General features: G+C 47.9%; 1 protein-coding gene across 7 annotated transcripts in view; it reads left to right on the top strand.

Annotated features, from left to right (window-relative positions):
• Slc35d4 (solute carrier family 35 member D4) overlaps positions 1–21986 on the top strand; it is a 144082-nt gene that overhangs the window by 87504 nt on the left and 34592 nt on the right. For 2 of the 7 annotated variants that reach the window (XR_015642457.1, NM_001432538.1), the window contains 1 exon segment: positions 7554–7618. Coding sequence is in view for 6 of the 7 variants with exons in the window: in NM_001432538.1 (NP_001419467.1) it covers positions 7554–7618 (65 nt within the window). In the remaining variant the exon portion in view is untranslated. 7 annotated transcript variants of the gene reach the window in all.

Below are 21986 nucleotides of genomic sequence, written 5' to 3'. Positions count from 1 at the left end.
CCTCTGGAAGAGCAGTCGGTGCTCTTAACCACTGAGCCATCTCTCCAGCCCAGAGGTCCTGTAGTTATTTTACAAAGAACATTCACACACCAAGATGACAGGGGTTGTGGTGGTGGGGTAGCGAATAGGTAAGAATCTGTCAATGACAGGGACAGAGCCACAGGGAGCCGCATACTGGAATAGCAATATTGGGCACAGCCTTAGACACTGGCCTAGCACATGAATCTCTAGTTTCAACATCCAGCACCACAAAGAGGAGAAAAGGAAGAAAAGGGGAGGAAAGAAGAAAGGAATTTTTCAAATCGAAGAAGCGCTCTTAGGCTATAGACTGACATTTTAATGGAAACAATGTGCAGCCCTGGGGAGGTGCAAGGCCCACTTGGTCCTGCTGCTGTGTGAACACTCATCTGGTCCCTGGAGGTGTGGCAGGGCAGCTGGAGGAAGTGGGTCTTACACCTGCTGACCACCCACCTGTAATTCTAGCCTCAGAAGGCAGAGACAGAGATCCCAAGAACAAACTGTCTAGCAACTAGCTCTACTGGTGGGTTCTGCTTGATCGAGAGACTCTGCCTCAAAGAATAAGGTGAAAGAGTGGTTGAGGAAAATTCATGACACCAATCTCTGACCTACACACACACACACACACACACACACACACACACACACACACACACGGGTGTATACATTACACAAATGCTCCTATACATGCAAGCATGAATAATCACATACACGTGAATAGAATAGATAGATACCTCTTGTCCTGTCTGTCTGTCAGAACTGTCTCTGCCTCCCTTTAAGAAATGCACTCCCCTCCTATTTTCCAACTGTGACATTCAGCAGTAGGAGTCTGCATTCCCCTGTTTCCCAAGCCACAGCCCGTTGGTTCAGGATTCCATTAGAACTATGAGAACCTGTCCTGTCTTGTTTAACCTGGCACCGGGTTGATCTCAATACTTTTTTGTGGAGGCAAGTAAGAGCAAGGGGCAGAGGGTATCTTAGTAAGCCTTGGTTCCAGTTATTCCCTCATCTGTGAGAGATTTGGAGTGACCAATGCTGTGGCCTCACAGGCTGTGCCCATCTCTGATGACCCAGTGCAGTCACCTGAAACTCATCCCACCAGGATCTCTGAGCACACACAGCCGAGTAGCACACACCCTGCTTAGGGAGACCAGACCATATGTTAGATATGTGCAGTGTCAAAGGAACATGGAAAACCCAAGAAGAAATGCCTGAGACAGGGGTTGGGGATTTAGCTCACTGGTAGAGCACTTGCCTAGGAAGCGCAAGGCCCTGGGTTCTGTCCCCAGCTCCGAAAAAAAGAACCAAAAAAAAAAAAAAAAAAGAAATGCCTGAGACAGTCAGATACACGCGTGGGGCTGGGTTCAGGAAAGGCTTTCTAGGGATGGACTGCTGAGAGGTGAGCAGAACCGTGTGGGCAGGTGTCTGATGTGGCTAGGGCAGAAGCGGGCCATGTGTATATTACCTTTCTCTTAAAGAGTCATGACAACTGGCCATAGTGGCACACACCATTAACACCAGAGCTCGTGAGGCAGAAGCCGGCAGATCTCTGAGTTTAAGGCCAGCCTGATCTACACAGTGAGTTCCAAGAAGGCCAGAACTATATCGTGAGATTCTGCCTCATAAACAACAAAGGGTCCTGTACACTTAAGTAACAGCAGACAGGGATCTGACTCTCCCCCAAGTACGTCACCACATGGCAAGTTCCTGCTACCCTCCCCATCCCTACTCCCCACCCCACCTCCTTGTCTCAGGTTTGAAAAGAATGTTTGAAAAACGGACATGATCATCTTTAAATAGCAAAGTTTGCTTAAATAACAGAGGTCATGATAGCCATCGAGGTAGGCAGAAAACTCACAGCCTGTCACTGCTTGTGGACATGAGTCCCTGCTGTTGGCACGGCTGTGCCTGTGGAGAGGCACGGGGCTCGTTATTCAGGACTTCCAGAGAGATGTACAGCCAGCCAGATTCTTTCTCCTCTGGGTAAGACCTGTATCTCTAAAACCGTGTGTTAGAGGCAAGGACAGTGCTTACGCTGACGGCCATTCCTCACCTCTTTCAAATGATGAGTTCTGAGAGAGGCTACAAGGCAGCTTCAGCCACTTCAGGAGCTCCTGAGAGGATGCAGATGCTTCTGTTGACACTTGTGGAGGATAAAGTGTCGTTTATTTGAGGTGTTTTCTTATAACCTGGGCAATATTATTGCATGAAGGTGGTTGAAAGCTTGGAAGACCCTATAGTGAGGTTCCTGCCGTAGGGCCTTAGGCTCTGGGACGTACTCGGCTCAGGAATGTAATAAGCATGGTTCTCATCATGAAAGGGTTGCTTCATGTAGCTGGGGACCAACCTTTGACTGTTCAGTGTGGCACAGGCAGCAGCTCACCTAGTGCCTTGAATGTGATGTCAACACCCAGGGCAAGGGAAGAGGGGAGAGAACTGGATTTGGCTTGCTTAGCTAACGAGCCTTTCTGCCCTGAAGATCCCCATCTTCTATCCACCAGATGCTAGGATTGCAAGTAGTGTTTTCCTGGCGTTTCCCTGGCTTCTGGGGATGGAAACTCTGCTCTTCAGACTTGTACAGCAAGTGCTTTATCCACTAAACCAGCTCCCTCTCCGTAGTTTAGATTTTTATGACAAGGTAATGGGGAACCAGTTGAGTTAACTCAGTGGGTACCTTTGTTTTGTTTCCTTGTTGCTGTGATGACATACTCTTACAAAAGCGACCTAAGGAAGAAGGGTTTATTTTAGCTCACGATTCCAGGTTACAGTCTGCGAGATGTCTTGAGATAGCTACACTGCGTCCACAGTCGAGAACCAAGGAGGATGAATCCACGCATGCTGTGCTCAGCTTGCTGTTTTCACTCCTAGACAATTCCATGCTCAGGGAATGATGCTCCCCGGGTGGGCAGATCTTCCCACCGTAATTAGCATAATAGCCTACAGACACGCCCCCAGGCTCCCCTGATCCAGGCATTGCATCAAATGACAGTTAAACTAATCATCATAGCTTGGCAAAGCTGCTTGCTGCTAAGCCTGACAACCTGAGTTCAATTTCCCAAACCCTCACATTGGAAGGAGAGCCAACTCCTGCCGTTTGTCTTCTTACTCCCATGTGTACAGTGTGGCATTCCCTTTCCCTGAAAACAAATGTTTTTTGTTTTTTTTTTAAAAAATGGGTCTCGCTATATATCCCAGGTTGACCTCCACCATTTTACTTACCTTCACCTCCCATGTACTGATGCATGTGCCACCATACCCATCACTTTGTAAATATTACAGGCTACAGCATTCTGTTGCAGCAAAGAAAAATAGGTTAAGACAGTCAAGAGACGCCCTGATACAATCAAGAGTCAGAGTCAGTGCCTTCCCACAACTGCTGCTTAGCTAACACTAGGAGTATTCCTGGCCACGGAGCGTGTGCTCACTCTGTCCCTGGTGTCGTGACTGCTCTGTGATCAGTTGACATTGAGGAGTCAGGAGTTAAATGGATTCCCTGTCTGACTCTGATAAACACAGATTTGTCTTAGCCCCTCTTTTTCCTTCCAGTGTTCATGTGTATTTGTATGTGCACTGTTCATGTGTATTCGTATGTGCCCATTTCCAAGTGTTGGCCTGCACACCTGTGCTCATGTGTGCTCGCCGGAGCATGTAGAGGCTCAAGGTTGGTGTTGGGCGCCATCCTCTGTTCCTTTTCTACTTCATTCATGGAGGCGAGATCTCTCTGTCAACCTTGAGGCTGGTCTTACCAGCTAGCTCGTTCTGGGGACCCTGTCTCAGGCGGGGTGATATGCCTTCCTGTCAGTGACATGGCTTTCTGAGCTAAGCTCCTTCCTTACACGTGCACAGTAAACACTTCCTGCTGAGCCTTGTCTCCAGAGCTAAAGCCTTTCTTGGGTGTCCTGAGGAGACGCCAAGACCAAAAGAGAGTATTTAATTGTCATGGGGCTTCCCAGGTTGGCTGGGCAGACTGTCTCTCTCTGCCTCACATCTTAAAGCACTGGTTTGCAAGCATCTGCCACTGTGTTATCTTTTCACATGGATTGTAGAGACTTCATCAGATCCCTATGCTTATGAGGAAATTGATTACTAATTTAGTGATCTTCCCAGGCCTTCCAGTGGCTTTTTAAAGCCACGTGTGGCTTATGAGCCCCTTTCTTGAGTTCCTGGCCATAAAAGAAGATTGAACTAGGAGAGAAGGCTTTGGTTCTCCTCTCACTGCCACAGGCCAGTAGTCCTCTGAATCACAGCCCTCCACCTGTTAGCCAAGGGAGGGCTCTACTGCTTAGGTCTCGCCCCTGCATGACTGTACACGAGCCATTTTATATTCTGGCCTGGAACACTCAGCCTCTGGCTTTGACTTCCTCATAGGTGGAGTGGGCCTTTGGTACAGGCTCAGCATTGGCACTGTAAAGTATTCCCTGTAAAGGACTCCGCAGGGCTGTGTTGTACAGAAAACTATCACTTTAAGCAAACATGAATTTGACCCTCAGACAGGGAGAGGTCAGCATTGGGGAGCCATTCACTGACAGCCTGGCCGCCCAGCGTCACCTTACCAAGAGTTTGACACTGCTATAGTAATGGAAGGAAAAGGAAGTAAAAAAGCTAAAAACCACGACAATCCTTACAGAGTAGGTGGGAAAGCAGCCTGTTTCACTCCACAGTAGCCCTGCCAGGCAAGCACATCAGTGTGCATCTTTGACAGAAACAAGCCACGCTGATTTATAACATGTCAGTGAGTGTCAGAGCCATCGGCAGTCTTGCTCGTTAAAAGAGAAAACTCTGGAAGAGCTTGGAAACACGCTCAGGAGGAAGGTGGGAGGTTGCACAAACATTTCCAGGAAAGAGCAGAGGCAGAGGCACCAGCACGGCTGTTAGACCAAACTGATTTTCAAGTAAGGACTGGTTTGAAAACTTTAAGACATGTTTTTCTTGGCAAAAGACACTGTTCACAGGCACAATGGGGCCAGCTGCCTGACTCCTGACAGGATTCCTCCAAGTTCCAGAACCTTCTGGAGGTGCAGACATGCAGGCCTGGGTGAGAATATTCCTGCCAAGGGACACCTCCCTTTTCTTAGGCAGGACTAAGTCTCATGGAATAGGCACTCAGAGACTAGGCAGAGGGGTGGACAAGGAAGCCTCTGAGACCTGGTGGAGAAGGACAAAGGAAGACGAGAGAGGTAGCTCAGAACATAAAGCCACTCTCTGCTACACCTGACTGCCTGAGTTCAATTCCAGAGCCCCATGGTAGAAGGAGTGAGCCAACTTTTGTACAGGCGTAATGTCTGTCTGTCCATCCGTCCGTCCGTCCGTCTGTCCGTCCATCCATCTGTCTCTCTCTCTCTCTCTCTCTCTCTCTCTCTCTCACACACACACACACACACACACACACACACACACATACACTAAATAAATGTCAAAAAATTTAAAGAAAAAAAGAGATGTAGCCAGTGACAGAGAAAGAGGTAGTGTGTAAGTAAGGTTGGAAGTGCTTATCACATCAGGCTGACAGTACAGTTAACAGCCATGTGGGCTGAAAAATTCCCCTCCTGCCAGTTCCAAGAAATGCGTCCCTACTGGTACTGTGCCAGGAAACAACAAATGTTTTGAAAGAAAAGGGGGACTGTCGGGATAGCTAGCTTTGTTCAAGATTTGTAATGAAAACAAATGAACGGGGGTGGGTGGGTGGGATAGTCCATTAAACTGAGAGCAGAAGGAATGGGGCAAAGCAGGCACACAGGATGCAATAACCTTTCTCCAAGCAGATAAACGGGGAACCTGGATGCAGTGCGTTTGGGAAAGTGCAAATGAAATACTCGTGGAGGTAGAAACGGAGGTCATGAGAGGACAGCGGTCCTCAAAGGCAGCTGAGTGCAGGAGCTCCAGGTCTGGGCCTTTAGTTGGGGCTAGCCTTTACCATCACCAGCTTTGTCCGCTCTCTGGAACTGAGGTGGTGAGAAGTGTGTGTGGGAGTAGCATTCCTCATTTCCAGCGTCGGAATCTGCCCTGCAGTTCGATGCTGGTTTCTGACCACACTTGTAGAAAGCTCCTGAAAAGAAGTCTAGGGACGGTGGCACACACCTGAAATCTTAGCCCTCGGGAGGCATTGGTAGGAGGATCCCAAGTTCAAAGCCAGCCTGAGCTTCAGGAGCCTGTTTCAGACAGAGAGGAAGACGGAGAGGAAGAAGAGGAGGAAGACAGCCCTCATCCTTGTTCCTCTGGCCTGGTCTTTAATGTCTCTACAGACAATATATAGAGGCCTTTTGTATAGATAAATCAATAAAGCGGGGTAAATGAGAAGTGGTCACCACACAAGAATGAGGACCAGAGGATCAGACCTCAAATAAAGCCAGGTGTGGCAATGGGCATCTGTCGTCCTAGCTCTTCTGCAGCAAGATGAGAGGAGACAGGAGAATCCTGAAAGCTGGTGGGGCAGGCTAGCTTGGAGAATGCATCAGTGACCAAGAGACCATGTCTCAAGCAAGGCAGAAGATGAGGGCAGACACATGAAATTGTCCTCTGACCCCCACATTTGTGCTCAGGCACATGAGGGCCCATATGCATGCACACGTGCACACAGAGAAAACAGGAAAGAAGAGAGGGAGACAAAGGAAGAAAGGAGGAGGATGGGAGAGGAGAGACAAGAAGGAAAGATAGTGCATGAAGAGGGACTCACCAAACCCATTTTTGACCATCTTCTTGATGCATATTCCAAGCTGGGACACCTGAAAGGCCTCTGGGACAACGCAGGGTGTCCCTTTGAAGGGATAGCAAGAGGCTTCTGCATGCTCCCAGCTTGAACAGCTCTCATTGGCAGCCTGCACCCTACTCTCACAGCAAGAAAGCAGGTCCTTAGGGTTACCTTTCTTAGAGAACCTGATCTGACCTGCAGAATTGAGAAGTCTAGACGTACAAGCCATTGTGGCTTAGCACAGACGTTCTAGGTGTGCACGGAGTTGGGTCATTGGTTCACACTCATATCACAACAGCTGTTCTGGAGTCCGGACCATTCCTAAGAGTCTTTTCTGGGATTTCTAGCTCTAGAAGGTATAGGGCTAACCTCTTTCCTCTGCCTTGGCTTAGGGCTAGCCTCTGCTTCTGTGATTCAGATAAATTACTGATTCAACTGCTCTTTCTCCCAGGAAACACTTGGCTTCTTAGAATGTGTGTCACAGTCTAGAAAGACTAGGGTATTAGAAGGGGCAAGCGAGACGAAGCTATATGGACAGTGTTTATCCTGAAGACCTGGGCACGTCCTGCACTGGAGATGGCTTCTCTGCGCTGACACAGGACGAGCACACTGTTGTTGATATAACGTCTTATTTGGGCAGATGGAGCGACTTTGGCACGACACCTCTCTTTCGAGCAGCTTAGATATTAAACGTGTCTTTATGGGTTCCAGCAGGCCATGGGACACAGCGTTTTCCACACCAGGCTTTTTGTTCAGGGCCACACTAAATGCAGAGGACCAATGGGCACCAACGGCTAAACTGGGAGGCTTAGACTCCTATGCTCTGAGGCATTTGTTGTTTCTGCAGGTCGTCACAGCTGGCTTGTCGCTGTTGCTGTTTGATATGACCCTGACCAGAGCAACCATGGGCTGGTAAGTTCTCTCTAGAGGGAAGACACAATCCATCAGGAGACCGGGTTTGCTCAAATGAAGCAGGGGTGTTCGCTGGGTAGGTATGTCCGTCCTCAGTGAATTTCCACACTGGCGATGCCTTCCCTATTTTATTTAGTCATTGACTGGTTGGTTGGTTGCTGTACTAGGGCTTAAACACAGTGCTTCATGTGTCCTAGGCAAATACTCTCCTGTATACTACACCTCCTGCCTCGGTGTCTCAAATGCGGGGCTGGCAGGTGAGCAAGTGTGCCCACTTCTTTATCTGCCAGCGGTTGTCAGTGTTGAATTCACACTTAGAACATTCCTACCACTCTCACACAAGGTACAGTGTCATGCACACTGTCATATGCATATGCAGATGTTCTTACACACTCTGCATAAACTCTAACCAACACCCAGGTCACAGGTGACCCGAATAGCCGCTCAAATTCCCAGTGGTGTGGCCAGCACTGGTGCCCAGGTTCATTGCTGTGGCTGGTCCCCTGGGGTAGGGCTCGTGTTATGGAAACAAGTGTTACATTTGAGCCGTAGCAAGTAATTCCTGTGGGCTAGATGTGAGGTCAGCTCTGTCAGGCCTGTGGGGCCATGAGGTAGGGGTGGAGGGAAGTCCAGGGGTGAGTAGCCTCCTGTGTGCTTTGGGATGGAAAGGCTTCCTTCAGGAGGTGTGTGTTTCCTACAGACCTGACATGTGACATTGAGTGTCCTTGCTACTTCTGTGGTGTCCACAGACAATCATTCCGTGACCGAAGGTGAGCCCTGGCCCAAGTCTTCCCAGACAGACAGAAGTGAACAGCTTTTGCTCACAGCACTCAGAATAAGGAATCCATGTCCTCTCTCTGAGCAACGTTTCCTGTCCGGAGAAGAATAGCAGAAGGAAGATTTAAAAAAAAAAAAATGAGGAAACGTTCCTCTAGCTTCCATCTCTTCTTCTTCTTTTTATTTATTTTATCCTACTTTTATTTATTTATAAGGTGTTGTTGCTGTTGTTTGAGACAGGGCCTCACTATGTAGCCCTGGCTGTCCTAGAACTAAGGAGTAGACCAGGTTGGCCTTGAACTCACAGAGAACCACCTGCTTCTGTCTCCCAGTGCCGGGATCAAGGTGGGGACCACCCTCCCTCTTCTTTTTCATAATAGCTGTTTAGAGGACTGGGGAGAAGGCTCTGTCTATAAAGTGCTTACAAAAGGACCTGAGTCCAATTCTTAAAACCCAAGCCAAAAAGGCACAGTGCAACGGTGTGGTCGTTTTAGTCCTGGGAAGGTGGAAACACATGAATCCATGGAGCTTGCTGGCCAGGTCGGCTCAGCGGACTTCAGCCCAGGAGAGATACTTTCAGAAAGTGTCTTGGTCGGTGTTCTGTTCACAGCAACTCTTATAAAGGAAAACATTTCACTGGGGCTGGCTTACAATTTCATATATCTGTCTGTTAAGAGCATGGTGGGGAACATGGCAGGAGGCAGGCAGACATGGTGCTATAGAGGTAGCTGAGAGTTCCACATCCAAAGACAGCAGGAAGAGAGTCCCTAGGCTTGGAATGTGCCTTTTGAAACCTTAAAACCCACCCCTAGTGATACAATAAGGCCACACCTTCCACTCCTTTCAAATAGTGCCACTCTCTGGTGACCAGGTATTCAAATTTATGAACCTATGAGGTCCGATCTCATTCAAACTACCACAGAAAACAAGGCAGATGGCATTCTGAGGAACTTTGACACCCAGGGTTGTCCTCCATCCAGCCTCTAGATTCATGTGCACAGAAGTGCATGCATACACACGCATGCACACATATGTGCACACACTTGCACATATACACATATAAAATCTAACTATCTGCAGAGGGAAACTGTGTCTGACATTTTTTGCATTACTATATATCACTTGCACAGCCTGCCTAGTTAGTTGTATTTTAAAACTTAAGATTCAGAGGTTCAGAGGCATTTGAGTGATTTCCCCTCCCCAGGACTGTAAAGCTATGGGGATTGTACCAAGTTCCCGCGCAGGCTGCTGTGCCTGCACATTGCTGTAGCCTCGTCCCTACTGACTCTGTCAGGACTTCCCGACAGCACAGTGCACAGCATCAAAGCCCATAAGGGAGGCATGCAGGAAACTGGCTTAAATGTCTCTCTTCCCACCACAGAGATGTGTTACTCAGCCTTGCACTACTGTGAAGGAGCCTGGAGAGGGTCCACTTGCAGGAAGAGAGCTTTGCTTTGGCTCCGTTTCAGACATGCCCTTGCCTTTGGGCCTAGACGAGGCAGAATATCATGGTGGAGAACGTATGATAGAGTAAGAAGCTGACTTCATGGTGCAGCCTGTAAGCAAAGAACGAGGGAGGGCCAGGGCCCCTCTCCAGCAACTCAGTTTTATCTAACTAGACCCCCACCTCTTAAAGGTCGTAGCCCTTCCCACCAGTACCACAGACGGAGTTTTTAACACATGGGCCACTCACTCAAACCGTACCAGCTGTCAGCTGTGGAGAGCACGGTGAAGGTCAGACAGCAGGGAGCATTCCCTGGATGAGACAGCACTGATTCCTGACATGGGTCTGGAATGGCAAACTCAAAATGTCCATGGATTGTGGATAGGGAAAAGAACTTCATTATTGTAGATTTTTCAACTGTGTTACTTTGTCCTTTCAAAATTTCGTCCATGGGTATGGTGAACCTTGATCATATCTACCCTCAACTCATACCATCCCACTAGCTTTGCAGTTACCCCACGTGCTTCCTGTTCTCTGGCCCCTAACCCCTGCTTGTAACCTACTGAGTTAAGTGAGTACCACCTCCTGGGCTCGACGGCTCTTGTTGGTTTGGTTGGCCTGATCCTGTCAGCTCGACATAGCTGAGCTAGTTCATGTGTCCGGAAAAGAGCATGCCTCTTGTCCTCTACCCTCCTGTTCCCTCCTGTCCCATCCACCCTTTGTCCACGATGTGCCCTGAGCTGTGTAGGGAAAGTTAGATTTTTAAAACTGTAGCTATGATTCAGGTGAAGCCATGTTGATGTCCCTGTGCTGTGTTGCTGCTGGGGCCCATGTTAATGTGTGTGGCCTATGCTACCATCTGGGGTCATGGTGATTTCTGTGGTCCGGGCTGCCTCCAAGGACCTTGCATGGGTCCTTGGACCTACTGAAGCTGGCAGCCATGTTTGTAACCTGTGCTCTATGATGTCACTGGAAACCATGTGGAAGGCCATGGTCTGTGCTCCCACTGACTATAAAGAACATTAATCTACTTTTGCAGCAATATTGATGATTGTAGAGGCATAGTTGAGAAAGAGAGACATGGAAGGCTTCTGTGACAGCCCACCACCCCTACCACTCCACTCCCAAAAAGTAGCAGCCTAAATAGGAAGCTGTCAAAGAGAAGTCTTAAAAAGTGTCATAAGGGTGTAGAAGTTAACTCTTCACAATTGATTACTTCTGGTGAGGGTGTGGGAGGGGGAGGACACAGATCTGTTTAAGAGCAGGCCACTGAGAGGCTGACCATGCTCCAGGGAGGATATAGATAACACAAATTGGACTTGGGGTTTCTTTTCATTTTAGTTTTAATTTTTTTTAAAGTTTATTTATTTATTATGTATACAGCATTCTGCCTGAGTGTATGCCTGCAGGCCAGAAGAGGGCACCAGATGGTTGTGAGCCACCATGTGGTTGCTGGGAATTGAACTCAGGACCTCTTAGATTAGGTTAGGAGCTCAGACAGTGCTCTTAACCTCTGAGCTATCTCTCCAGCCCAAATTTTTTGTTTTCTTTTGGGAGCGAGGTTATAACGGTGCAGTGAGTGTGGAATGACTGGGAAATGAGTGTGAGGGGGTGCATGACGTGAAATTCCCAAAGGACCAATAAAATCTTATGTTGAAAAATGAAATTATCTTTAAAAAAATGTTTACTGAGTGTTCCAGGAGTTGTGGTGCACATCTTTAATCCCAGTACTCGGGAGACAGAGGCAGACCAGTCTCTGCAAGTTTGGGGCCGGCCTGGTTCACATAGTGGGCTCCAGAACAACCAGAGCTACATAGTGAGACTGTCTCAGACTAAAACAATACAAAAGATTGTATAGATTGTATAGATGTATGCAGCACATGGGGAAGCTGCTAAAGGAGAGTGAGATATTATCCAGTCCCCAAGGGTACTCAAGGGAAAACCCAGCCAGACACCCCTGTGAGAGCAGAGAGTACATCGTTGGAAAGGCTAGCAGATGTGAAGAGTGGAGGGGAGCACGGGTGGCGAGCCTCGCAACTGTCGCTGGCCGGCAGGATACCAGACCTGTCGCTGGTGGGAAGGGCTTGCTCAGACTGTGGGGTAGGAGAGCACTCAGCCTTTCTCACCAAGGGAAGACAGGACTAGAGGTGCTGGTGGTGAGATCAAGGATTCAAAATGGGCCCTGAGCCACACAGCCAACTCCATTCTTGCTCTCTCGATCCTGAGAGAGGATGACAGAAGTCGATGTCTCATAACTGTCCAAAGAAGACAGGCAGGTCTTCTGTGTGTAGTATGCACAATGCGAGTATGTATGTATGTATGTATGTATGTATGTATGTATGTATGTATGTATGTATGTGTTTGTGCATGTGCCCATATGAACGTGTATGCCCCAGCATTTATGTGATGGTCAGAGACAACTTTAGGAGTTCTTTCTCTCCTTCTGCAGTGAGTCTCAGGGATTGAACTCAGTACTCTAGGCTTGGAAGCACTTCTACCATGGAATCATCTCACCAGCCCAATTGTCTGTGTCTTGTCCTGAGGGATTTCACTGATTTTCCCCTAGTCCTTATAGGTCTGAGGGGATCTTAGAGTTCAAGGCCAGGCCTCAGTGTGTCTAAGCCTTCCTCAACTAACAAGCACCTGCAAAGACTGTCAGCAGTACAGCCAGTGTGCAAAGTCAAAGCCCACAAAGGAAACAGGGAAACTAGCTGAGGTGTTTCTCTTCTCACCGCCATGGTGTTAGGTTAAAGTCTTGATCCTTCCTCCCTCCCTCCCTCCCTCCCTCCCTCCTTCCCTCCCTCTTCCTTCCTTCCTCCCTTCCTCCCTTCCTCTTTTGCAGGATCTACAAATATTTTTTATTGAAAATGAACAGATAACACAGCAATCTTCCTATGCTGGGGTCCACCCTCCCCAAGCCATTTCCCACACTCAAGAACTCAGAGCTTCCACAAAGTATTTTTTTTAAAGCCATCTCTGTATAGAAGTCAGACTCTGCCCCAACATTATCATAGTCGTTTACAAGCCTTCACATTTTAATTACGCTTGTTCTGTCTTTCCCCCTCCTTTCTATCCTTACCAGGGAGCTCCAGCACTTTCCCTCAGCAGACCCTGAAGGGGTAAAGATGCTGTAGAAGGGGGTGACAGACTCCTCATAGCTACTGGCACCAGCCCCAGTTGTTTCTTACCACTGGGTGGTGGGCCACCTCGCCCCCACAACTGGGGATTCATGGGACTGGTGCAAAGGCAAGGGGACCAATGTGGGTGAAAGCCTCTCATTTCACCCAGGGCTGGACTGGTCACTTAATTTCAACCAGTTGCCCTCAAGTGGGGAGGGTACAGGCTGGGTCAGGACAAGCTACAGACACCTGTACCTGTGGGGACTTGCCCCACACCACATATCTGTCCTTATACACACACTTACATATTTCATATAGAATTTCAAAATGAACCAAAGAGACCCTGTGTTGGATCGAGCACGGAGAATCCAAACGAGATGCTCTTTGAGGTGAGGAAATGTTAAAGCACACTAGTAAGGAGGTGGCTGTCTGGGAGGGACTTGGTCTCCAGGCGCTCACATCCTGTGGGATCAAGGCTATGGCCTGAATGAAATGGAGAGAGAGGGTGTTTGGACCCAAATAGAGGAAGCAGCATGTGTGTCTATTGCAAAAGGAACCCTTGGCTTTGGGTATTTAGAATTTTAGGGATGGTTTTTCAGCCTCAAAGAATTTTCCAACCACAGAGTGAGCAAGCAACCAGAAGGGTGTGTCAAGCTGTAATTCCAACATCTGTCTCTCACCAGGGCAATTTGGTCCATACACTCAAGTACCACCAGATGGCCAGGGCAGCTAGATCCATCACTCACAGATAGGAGTGGTTGGTCTTTGTCTCCTGGGAATTTAAACTAATGGGAAGTCCCAAAGGGTAGGGGGTTGCAAGCCATAAGGTTTTGTTTTTGTTTTATGTTTTAGACCTACTGCATTTCTTGGGTACAGTTATTGTTTCTTACATTTTGATTGATTTTTAAATTTTAAATTAGTCACTAGCACTTAGAAATTAGGTGATATCCTTCTACAAATCTGGATTTCTGTACTCCATTGAAAAACAATGGCCAACTATGAGTTTTTATTGGGTCTGTGACCACACAGGGCCACAGCTGCTGGGGTGGATAGACACTGTCCTCAGATACCCCATGAGCATGGTCAGGGCCATACCTGACGTGGCTTGCCTACCTTCCTAGGAGGGTAGCATCAAATTAGGTCCTCTAAAGTAGGGTATCTGGGCTGTCAAGACAGCTCCGTGAGGTGCCTGCCTCTAAAGCCAGCCATCTGAGCTCGATCCAGTCTCACAAATTGCTCCCTGGCATTCACACATGAGCCACAGCACACAGGCACTCACGCATGTGTCACGGCACACATCCACTGACACCTCCTCCCTGGGAAGAGAGTGGTGAGAACGTTATCTGAAGAAGATCCTAAGGAATTTGCTCAGCTCAGCTCAAGTTCCAGGCATCCTGGGCATGGCTCTGTGACAGGCAGGTATATAGGTGTGTCCCACCCACCTGCTCCCAGCTCCCTCTCCATTGCAAGTCCAGCATCATGTGCTTGCTTCTAAGGACCGTACCTACACACCCAGTATCTCGGCGTTCAACGTCTTAATTAAAAGCACCTGTGTCATGTAGAAGTTTGTCTTGTCTTTCATGATCAAAAGTCTATTTCAAGCTCAGTAATTATTTAGATTTATATATAATTCACTTTTTTAATTAGCACAGTTTTATAGTTTACACTGTTTCACTCTATTAAAAAAAACTTTAGCAAGGGAGGTTCGACGCATGCAAGAGAACTCACCTACGAGCAGTCTCCCTGCTGAGCAGTCTCCCTGCTGAGGAGAATCGTTTGTGGCACCACCTCTCTGGAGAGTTTATAGATTCCTAGAGTTCCCCTTTGGGATGATGCAAGTGTAAGGCTGTGGGGAGTGACCACAGTGCGTGTGTTTCCTTTTGAGGATACCATGGCAACTGTCTACCTTTGGTCATTGCCCACTGTGATGTGTTTATAAAAAAAATAGAGGAGGGATATTGTTTGGTGGATGTGTGGTAAGGTGTGGGGGAAGGGGGAGCCTCTGTGGGCCTACGCTGAGGGGACCAGCCACACAATGGTCTAGTATAGAATAGAACTTTATTCAGGGCAAGGGAAGGGGAATTGAGAAGGTAGTAGAGGTAGAGACAGACAGAGACCGGGAGGGAGAGGGAGAGGGGGAGGGAGAGGGAGAGGGAAAGGGAGAGGGAGAGGGAGAGGGAGAAAGTAGAGGCCACCCATGAGCCTTGGAAAGGAGAGAGAGGAATGGGGGGAGGGGAGAGAGAGGGGACAGAGCAGGAGCAGGAAGACAAGAGCAAGGAGAAGGGAGGGGCAAGCAGCCCCTTTTATAGTGAGTCAAGCGTACCTGGCTGTTGCCAGGTAACTGTGGGGCGGAGCTTAGACAGAGTGTTAACACACTGGGCCTGCCGTTCATCATAAGTGGCCAACCATGACAATTACTCAGATTTGATCACCAAGGATCTTTAGAAAACAATTGTAAAGAGCTGGGGTGTGAGGTTTTGGCCACATACACACATACACACACTCCAGAACTGAGGAGGCTGAGGCAGGAGGATTGTAAGTTTGAGACCAGCCTGTGATACTTAGATCTAGAAAACAACAAAAAAACAACCACCACCAACAACAATAAAAAAGCGTTTTCAGTTATCTTTGAATCAAGATATCCCATCCCTCTGATTTTAGGGGCGCCTCTTGGAGACTGCTGCAGTCTTGGCAGACAGAAAATGAATTTAGGGGCCATCCTAATATTCTTCAACTATCCTAATATTCTTTAAATCCCTTTAGGCCTCTCATGTAAAAGACATCATTCAGAGTCGGAGGTGGCCCTCAGTTGGCAGCCTGCTTGCCTAAGGTTATGTAAAACCCTGGGTTCCACCCCAGTCCCACATCAAACTGGGTGTGGTGCATTCTTGTTTACATAGTGACTTTAACTACAGAAGACCTCTTCAGGGAATGAGACCCTGGGGAACTACATTCTAGTGAGGTAGGGAGGTAGGGAGTAAAAACCAAGAAGTTAGAAAACACACACACACACACACACACACACACACACACACACACACACACACACACAGTGTGCTGAGTCTGCATCTAAGGAAAAAATATAGTGTGTTGAGTTCAGTAGGAATTAAGCCGGCAGCCACAACAACAGATGTAAGGTAAGACAAGGCCTTTGATGCCCACAATGAAGAGAGAGATGCTGGGAATGGGTGTTTGTGGCCACGTGCGCTCTGCCGCCTGAGGTTTATGCCTCCATCTGGTGAAGTGTGTTCATTTCAGGAATGATGGGGGTTACAAGGTTTGCAAACAGCTCAGCCAAGCTCCAACTTAAACACTTGTGATGCTATTAAGCCTCCAGACCCCAATCGAGATCCTCCTGCTGTCTGAAAAACAACATCAAAGTTCACCTCTTGGCTCCTCACGGTTCATTTTACCATTCACTAAGCTCCCCTGGCGACGCTTCAGGAAGTCTCTCTGCCAAAGGGATGAATGTGGGGTTATTATACAAGACATTGTTCCTGGGCTGCAGGAGAGCAGCTGGCCAGGACCAGCATAGTTCTGGTCCACTCCTGGTGATCCAGGAGGATTAGTGAGAAGTGTTCAAAATGAAACTGTCCCACAGCAGAGCTCTGTAAACTTGGCTCACAGGTTGCTCTTGGCTCAGATGTGTCATCTGTAAGCCTCGGACACACTACGAGTTGTGGTCGGCTCCCATGGACCAGGTAGTGAAACAGAGGTGAGCACATCTGAGCTCATGACAGATTTTAAGGTTATTACTTTCACATTCTCATACCTAGTTCATTCTCGTACTAAAGCACAGAGTGGTACAAATCACCTGTACGTCAGCCTCACCCATATAGGTTTTCACTGGGAAGGTGAAGCGTGTTTCGTACAGTCAGCATCTGGATACGTTAGAAATACAGAGACACCAGTGTTGAGTGTATGCATGCTGAGTTTACTTAAGAGGACTGGGGTAGTAGGTGGGTGGACAGAGAGAGAGGCAGGGAAGACAGGAGGTCTCACCAGAGGGTGGTCATCACCTCTGCAAAGGCCTTTCAGATGGGACCTGCCATCGTAATCCCTCAGCAGTGATCCAGCCCATCCCCAGAAATAAAACAGACACCAGATTATCCACCAAGAAGTTTAAAGACGGAAAGACCTTTGGGTGTATTAAAGTATCTAATTTCTTCTCCCCAGCTGCAGTTCTCACATCTTAATTTTCAAATCGCCAACTACCTTTCTTTTTTGTGTTGGTGGGAAATGTATCACTCCCATCTCCATGCTCACCTTTAAATGTCCTCTTAGTCTATTAGAAGGCACACCCTTCTTAATTACAAGGTTGTGTCTGTATAATTTCATATTCCCTTTAGCCAGAAGCCCCCAAGGGGTCAGGGGAAGTTCCTCCCTGCTTTTTCCTTCAGAGTCGTTAACCTAGTCAGGATATGTGGGTCACCCGCCCTTCCCTGAGGAGACCTCCCACACCCCTCACTTCCCGCCCTCTAGTGAGATACATGATGGCTCCTGGGCTATACCTGGGCTTGCCTGGGCTGGTCCTGTCAGAGTACCTCATTCTTCTATGTTTGGTGTTGCCAGCCTGCAGGGTGAGGAAAGTTGACTGTATGCTACTGTTCGCAGCTTCCTGCTTGGTGGGCTTGGCGAGGCCCTGCTGGTGTTCTCAGAGCGGAGGAGTTCTTCTTGAAGATGTCTAAGGAAGGGAAGCATGGGACGGCTGCTGGGGGACATGGCACCTGGCCTGCCCCTTGAGAGTGTCAAAAAGAACACATTACAGTGAGAGCAAGCAGAGGTTCCCAGCTGGACAAAGCTGGGAACTGCACATGCCCCAACCAAGCCGAATACATTGACTGCTGGTGTCAAACAGCCCAGGGAGCTCTGCACTGCTGCAGAGACAGGGTCTGTCACACATGCCGAACCATCTCCTCTCCGTCAGCTGGATGGACTCCAGCCGCCTCCCACCAGATAGTGCTTTGGAATTGACGTCACAGTCCATGGACTCTTGTTGCATTTGGGAATTGTTTTGTGTCTTTACGTCCTAGAGTCTCTTATACCCCTGATTTTCCTGTTTACCCTGGAGCCCATGCCCACCCATACAAAACAAGACTTGTGTTCCTGGCTAAGCAGGATGCTGGACCAAGTGGAACACCAGCAGGGATCTTTAGACTGTGGAGTGAGTGGTGGCCCTTGGGGTTGATACAGAAGTATTTCCAGCCTCTAAATTTCTCTTGTTCTTTTGAGTTTGTCAGGATGTGTTGAATCTGTGGACCATTGATCACCAGTAGGTTAAGCTGGTGACTAATCGATTACCTGAAGTCTTTTAAGTATTATGTAGTCCAGGTGGGCCTTAAACACCTCACCTCTGCCTCTGCCTCCTGAGTGCTGAGATTGAAGGCATTAACTATACCATACTTTGCTTTTGTTCCTTAAATTCTTTAATATATGTGATTCCTTCGTATCTCAGAAGAGATCTCAAGTCATTGAGCACTGGATTTTTATCTCTTACACCAGATGAGTAATTAAAGTCCCATAGCTTACCACTAGAGAACAAACCACTTTATATAAAATATAATTCTGAATCCACCAAGGCTTAAGAAAATAATACTAGATGTTTCTCCTCTAATTTCACAAAACTTGGTTGTCCTGAGGTTGCTTTCAGCCCTGAAGTGCAGGAGACCAATGCCATGGTCAGACAGGGGCCCTCTGGGCTTTGAGGACTGCTCCCTCTTGCAGGCTCGGACGCAGGTTGGATGAGGGCAGCTCATTGTTGCTGAATGTTTTTTCCCCAACTTGTTGGCAAACTGAATGAAACAGGAGGATGGATTTATGTCTTTAGAATGTGAGGCCCTTTCGTTCCTACCCTTACCTGATCTTGGTCATCATTTAAGATGGAAATGTTCCAAGACTTCATGCTTATATACTTTTCAGTTTGCTCCCCTAGAATTTATTTTGCATTTATTTATTCTGTTATTCTGTGTGCACTGTACACCACATGTGTGCCTGGAACCTGTAAACATCAGACGAGGGCACCAGACCCACGGAAGCTGGAGTTACAGACAGTAGCGAGCTGCCACACACTAGGCTGCCGTGAGTGGAACTCCTGCTCGACGAGAGCATTCTTAACCTCTGAGTCGACTCTCCAGTCCTGCAGTGTGCTTTTTGAAAATGTTTTTATTTTAATTTATCTGTACGTTCATAAGTATGTGCATAATGAGTGCAGGTGCCCCAAGAAGTCCAAAGGAGAATATTGGATCCCCTGGAGTTGGAATTATAGGAAGTGGCGAACTGCCCAGTGTGGGTGCTGGGAGACAAACCCTGGTCCTCTAAGAGAGCACTGCATACTCTTAACTGAGCATGTCTCTCCAGCCAAGAGCTCACATTGGTTCTCCATCTAGGATGGCAAGTGTAAGTGTATAGCAGTGTCCTATAGGGCAAATAGAGAGTCTGGGCTTAGAATCGTCCTTTTGTTAGTTCCCACAAACTCTCTACTGCTCCCCTTTCCTCCCTGTTTGCAGAAGTGATATCTGTCCAGATGTCATCCGATGCCTGTCCTAAGTGTCATTTAAATGATGGAGAGTCCTCAGCTGGAAAGAACCACACAGCTGCCAATCTCAGCACCATCTCTAGCAGGACGAACCTCAAAGCTCTTCACTGAGAAGTTTCAGATATTTTGGTGGTAAAGATGTGTAGCATCTAATGCTTTGTTTTCGTGTTTAAGCCACACCCCATTGTTCCTTAGTTCCTGAGCCTCGGGTGTTCTTGTGTGCTGAGAAGGGGAGATGGGGCCAGTTGCTCCTTCAGTGCACCGACCTCTGTCCTTAGCTTCCTTCTGTGTTCTGGACTTCTTTCTTTAAGGTGTGGCCACCATCTTTTATCCCCTCCCCCACCAAGCTCAGCTGTGAAAGTTCAGTGAACCCAGGGATGTTGTGAGGGGCTCCCCGATCACTGCAACATCCCTGAGCTCAGCTGTGAGGCTCTGGGCCCAGAGTTCAGATTATCTATCCCACAGGGCTCATTCCCAGTCTGCTCGCGCGCGCGTGTGTATGTGTGTGTGTGTGTGTGTGCGTGCGTGTGTGTGCGCGTGCATGCGTGCTCATGCGGTGCTGCCTATTCCGGTCTGAGTTCTTACCAGCTCCACTTTTGTTTGTTTGTTTGTTTGTTTTTTTGAGGCAGGGTCTCTGCTATGTAGCCCTGGCTGTCCTGCTGGATGTGTAGGCCAGGCTATCCTTGAAAAGTCCTGCCAGTGCTGGACTTAAAGGGGCATATCCTACTGTGCCTGGCTCCATCTCCATTTCAAAACCAGGGCGAAGTTTGGTGGTGGTGGTGGTGGTTTGGTTTTTTTTTTTTTTTTCCCCACAAATTAAGACTATGCCTTCTTTCAAGGGAGGGAAAATGTAAATTAAAACTACACTATTATTGCTATGAAAAAATAAACCATTTATTTTCTTGGTAATTTGCCTCTCTTTCCCTTTTTCAACCCCAACAGGTAAGAACTGCAAAAATGGTTGGTTGTGTCCCTGAGAGTTCCTACGGTTGTTGTTGCTGTGTGCTTTGGTTTTAGACAGTGTCTCCTCTTGTAGCCCAGGCTGGCCCTGAAGTCAAGCCTGTCTGCTTGCCTCAGACTCCGGAATGTTCATGACCCAGGCGCAGGCCCTCCCACCACTTGCAGGCCTCTTGGCTCACAGCAGTGACGCCCACTCTCCCTTCTTGACCTGGGGTGTTCTGTCCCTGTTGGCCTCACATAGCCAGTCAGTCAATCGCCATTGGCCAGATTTGCATTTGTTCTAAATACTAATTTAGCTTTTTAAAAAATGACGTCCTATAAAAAGATTTATTAAAGTGTAAAATAGGTCTGGGCATGGTGGTGCATTCCTTTAATCTAAGCACTTGGGAGGCACAAGCAGATGGATCTCTGTGACTTTGACATCAGCCTTGTCACCAGAATTCCAGGCTAGCCAGGACTATACAATAAGACCCTGTGTCCAAAACCAAACTAGTAACTGGACTCATAAAGATTTTGTATTGAATATATGTTAATGTACTAACTTAATTATCGAATATGAATATAAATATTTTAAAAATCTCTTTTCTTTGTTTAAGACGTATATTACTTTTATAAAAATAATTTATTTATTTTTATGTATGTGAGTACACTGTTGCTCTCTTCAGAAGAAGGCATCAGATCCCATTACAGATGGTTGTGAGCCACCATGTGGTTGCTGGGATTTGAACTCAGGACCTCTGGAAGAGCAGTCAGTGCTCTTAACCACTGAGCCATCTCTCCAGCCTGAATGTAAATATTTTTCACCTTTTAAAATGTTGACATAGGACACTCACTTTGCAGACATGGGGCACATTTTCTTGTGATTGGTCATCTTGAATTAAGGGTTGTGGTTGACTTATTATATTCCACTGAGTCCCTCTCTAGGCTCCAAGCATTTTGTGTTGTGGGACACATTTCCTCCATTTTCCAAGAGGAAAAGAGAGCTCTGTAACGCTCAGGGCTGCTGCTGTTGCATTAGCTGGTTCAGACAGCATGCCTGACCCCACAGCTTAAGAAGAGGCAAGGTAGGCTGAGCTTGCAGGGTCAGCCCATTGTGTGTGTGTGGGGTACTTTCGAACACCTGAGCAGCCAGAGGAGAGAGTCTCCTGAGCCAGCTGCCCTCCATGACTCTGAAGACAAGCAGCTTTGGGAGACGATGAGGCCAGCGATGCTTCCAGGAAGTATTGCTGTCCCCTCCCTCACTGGCCCAGCATAAGGAGTAGACAAGTGCTCCCAGCCAGGTACAGACCCTTGTCTGGCTCAGCAGGCATGGGCTCCCCATTGGGTTGTCATTCTGGGGGAGGAGCCATGAGCAGACTGGTGGGGTAGACACCTGAGTAAATGCAGACAGGTGGTATCTCTTCCTCCCGATGGCCAGCCCATCACCACGGAGCTTGCCGTAGGCCTACTGCTCACCCATACAGCCCTCACCTGCCCTTCCCAGAACCTCTGAGTGGGGATACCTAGATTCATTATTTAGAGGACACAGATTCA

This window comes from Rattus norvegicus, chromosome 18 (genome assembly GCF_021556685.1).
Source record: "Rattus norvegicus strain SHRSP/BbbUtx chromosome 18, alternate assembly SHRSP_T2T, whole genome shotgun sequence".
Classification (NCBI taxonomy): domain Eukaryota; kingdom Metazoa; phylum Chordata; class Mammalia; order Rodentia; family Muridae; genus Rattus; species Rattus norvegicus.
This window is presented reverse-complemented; position numbering and strand designations above follow the sequence as displayed.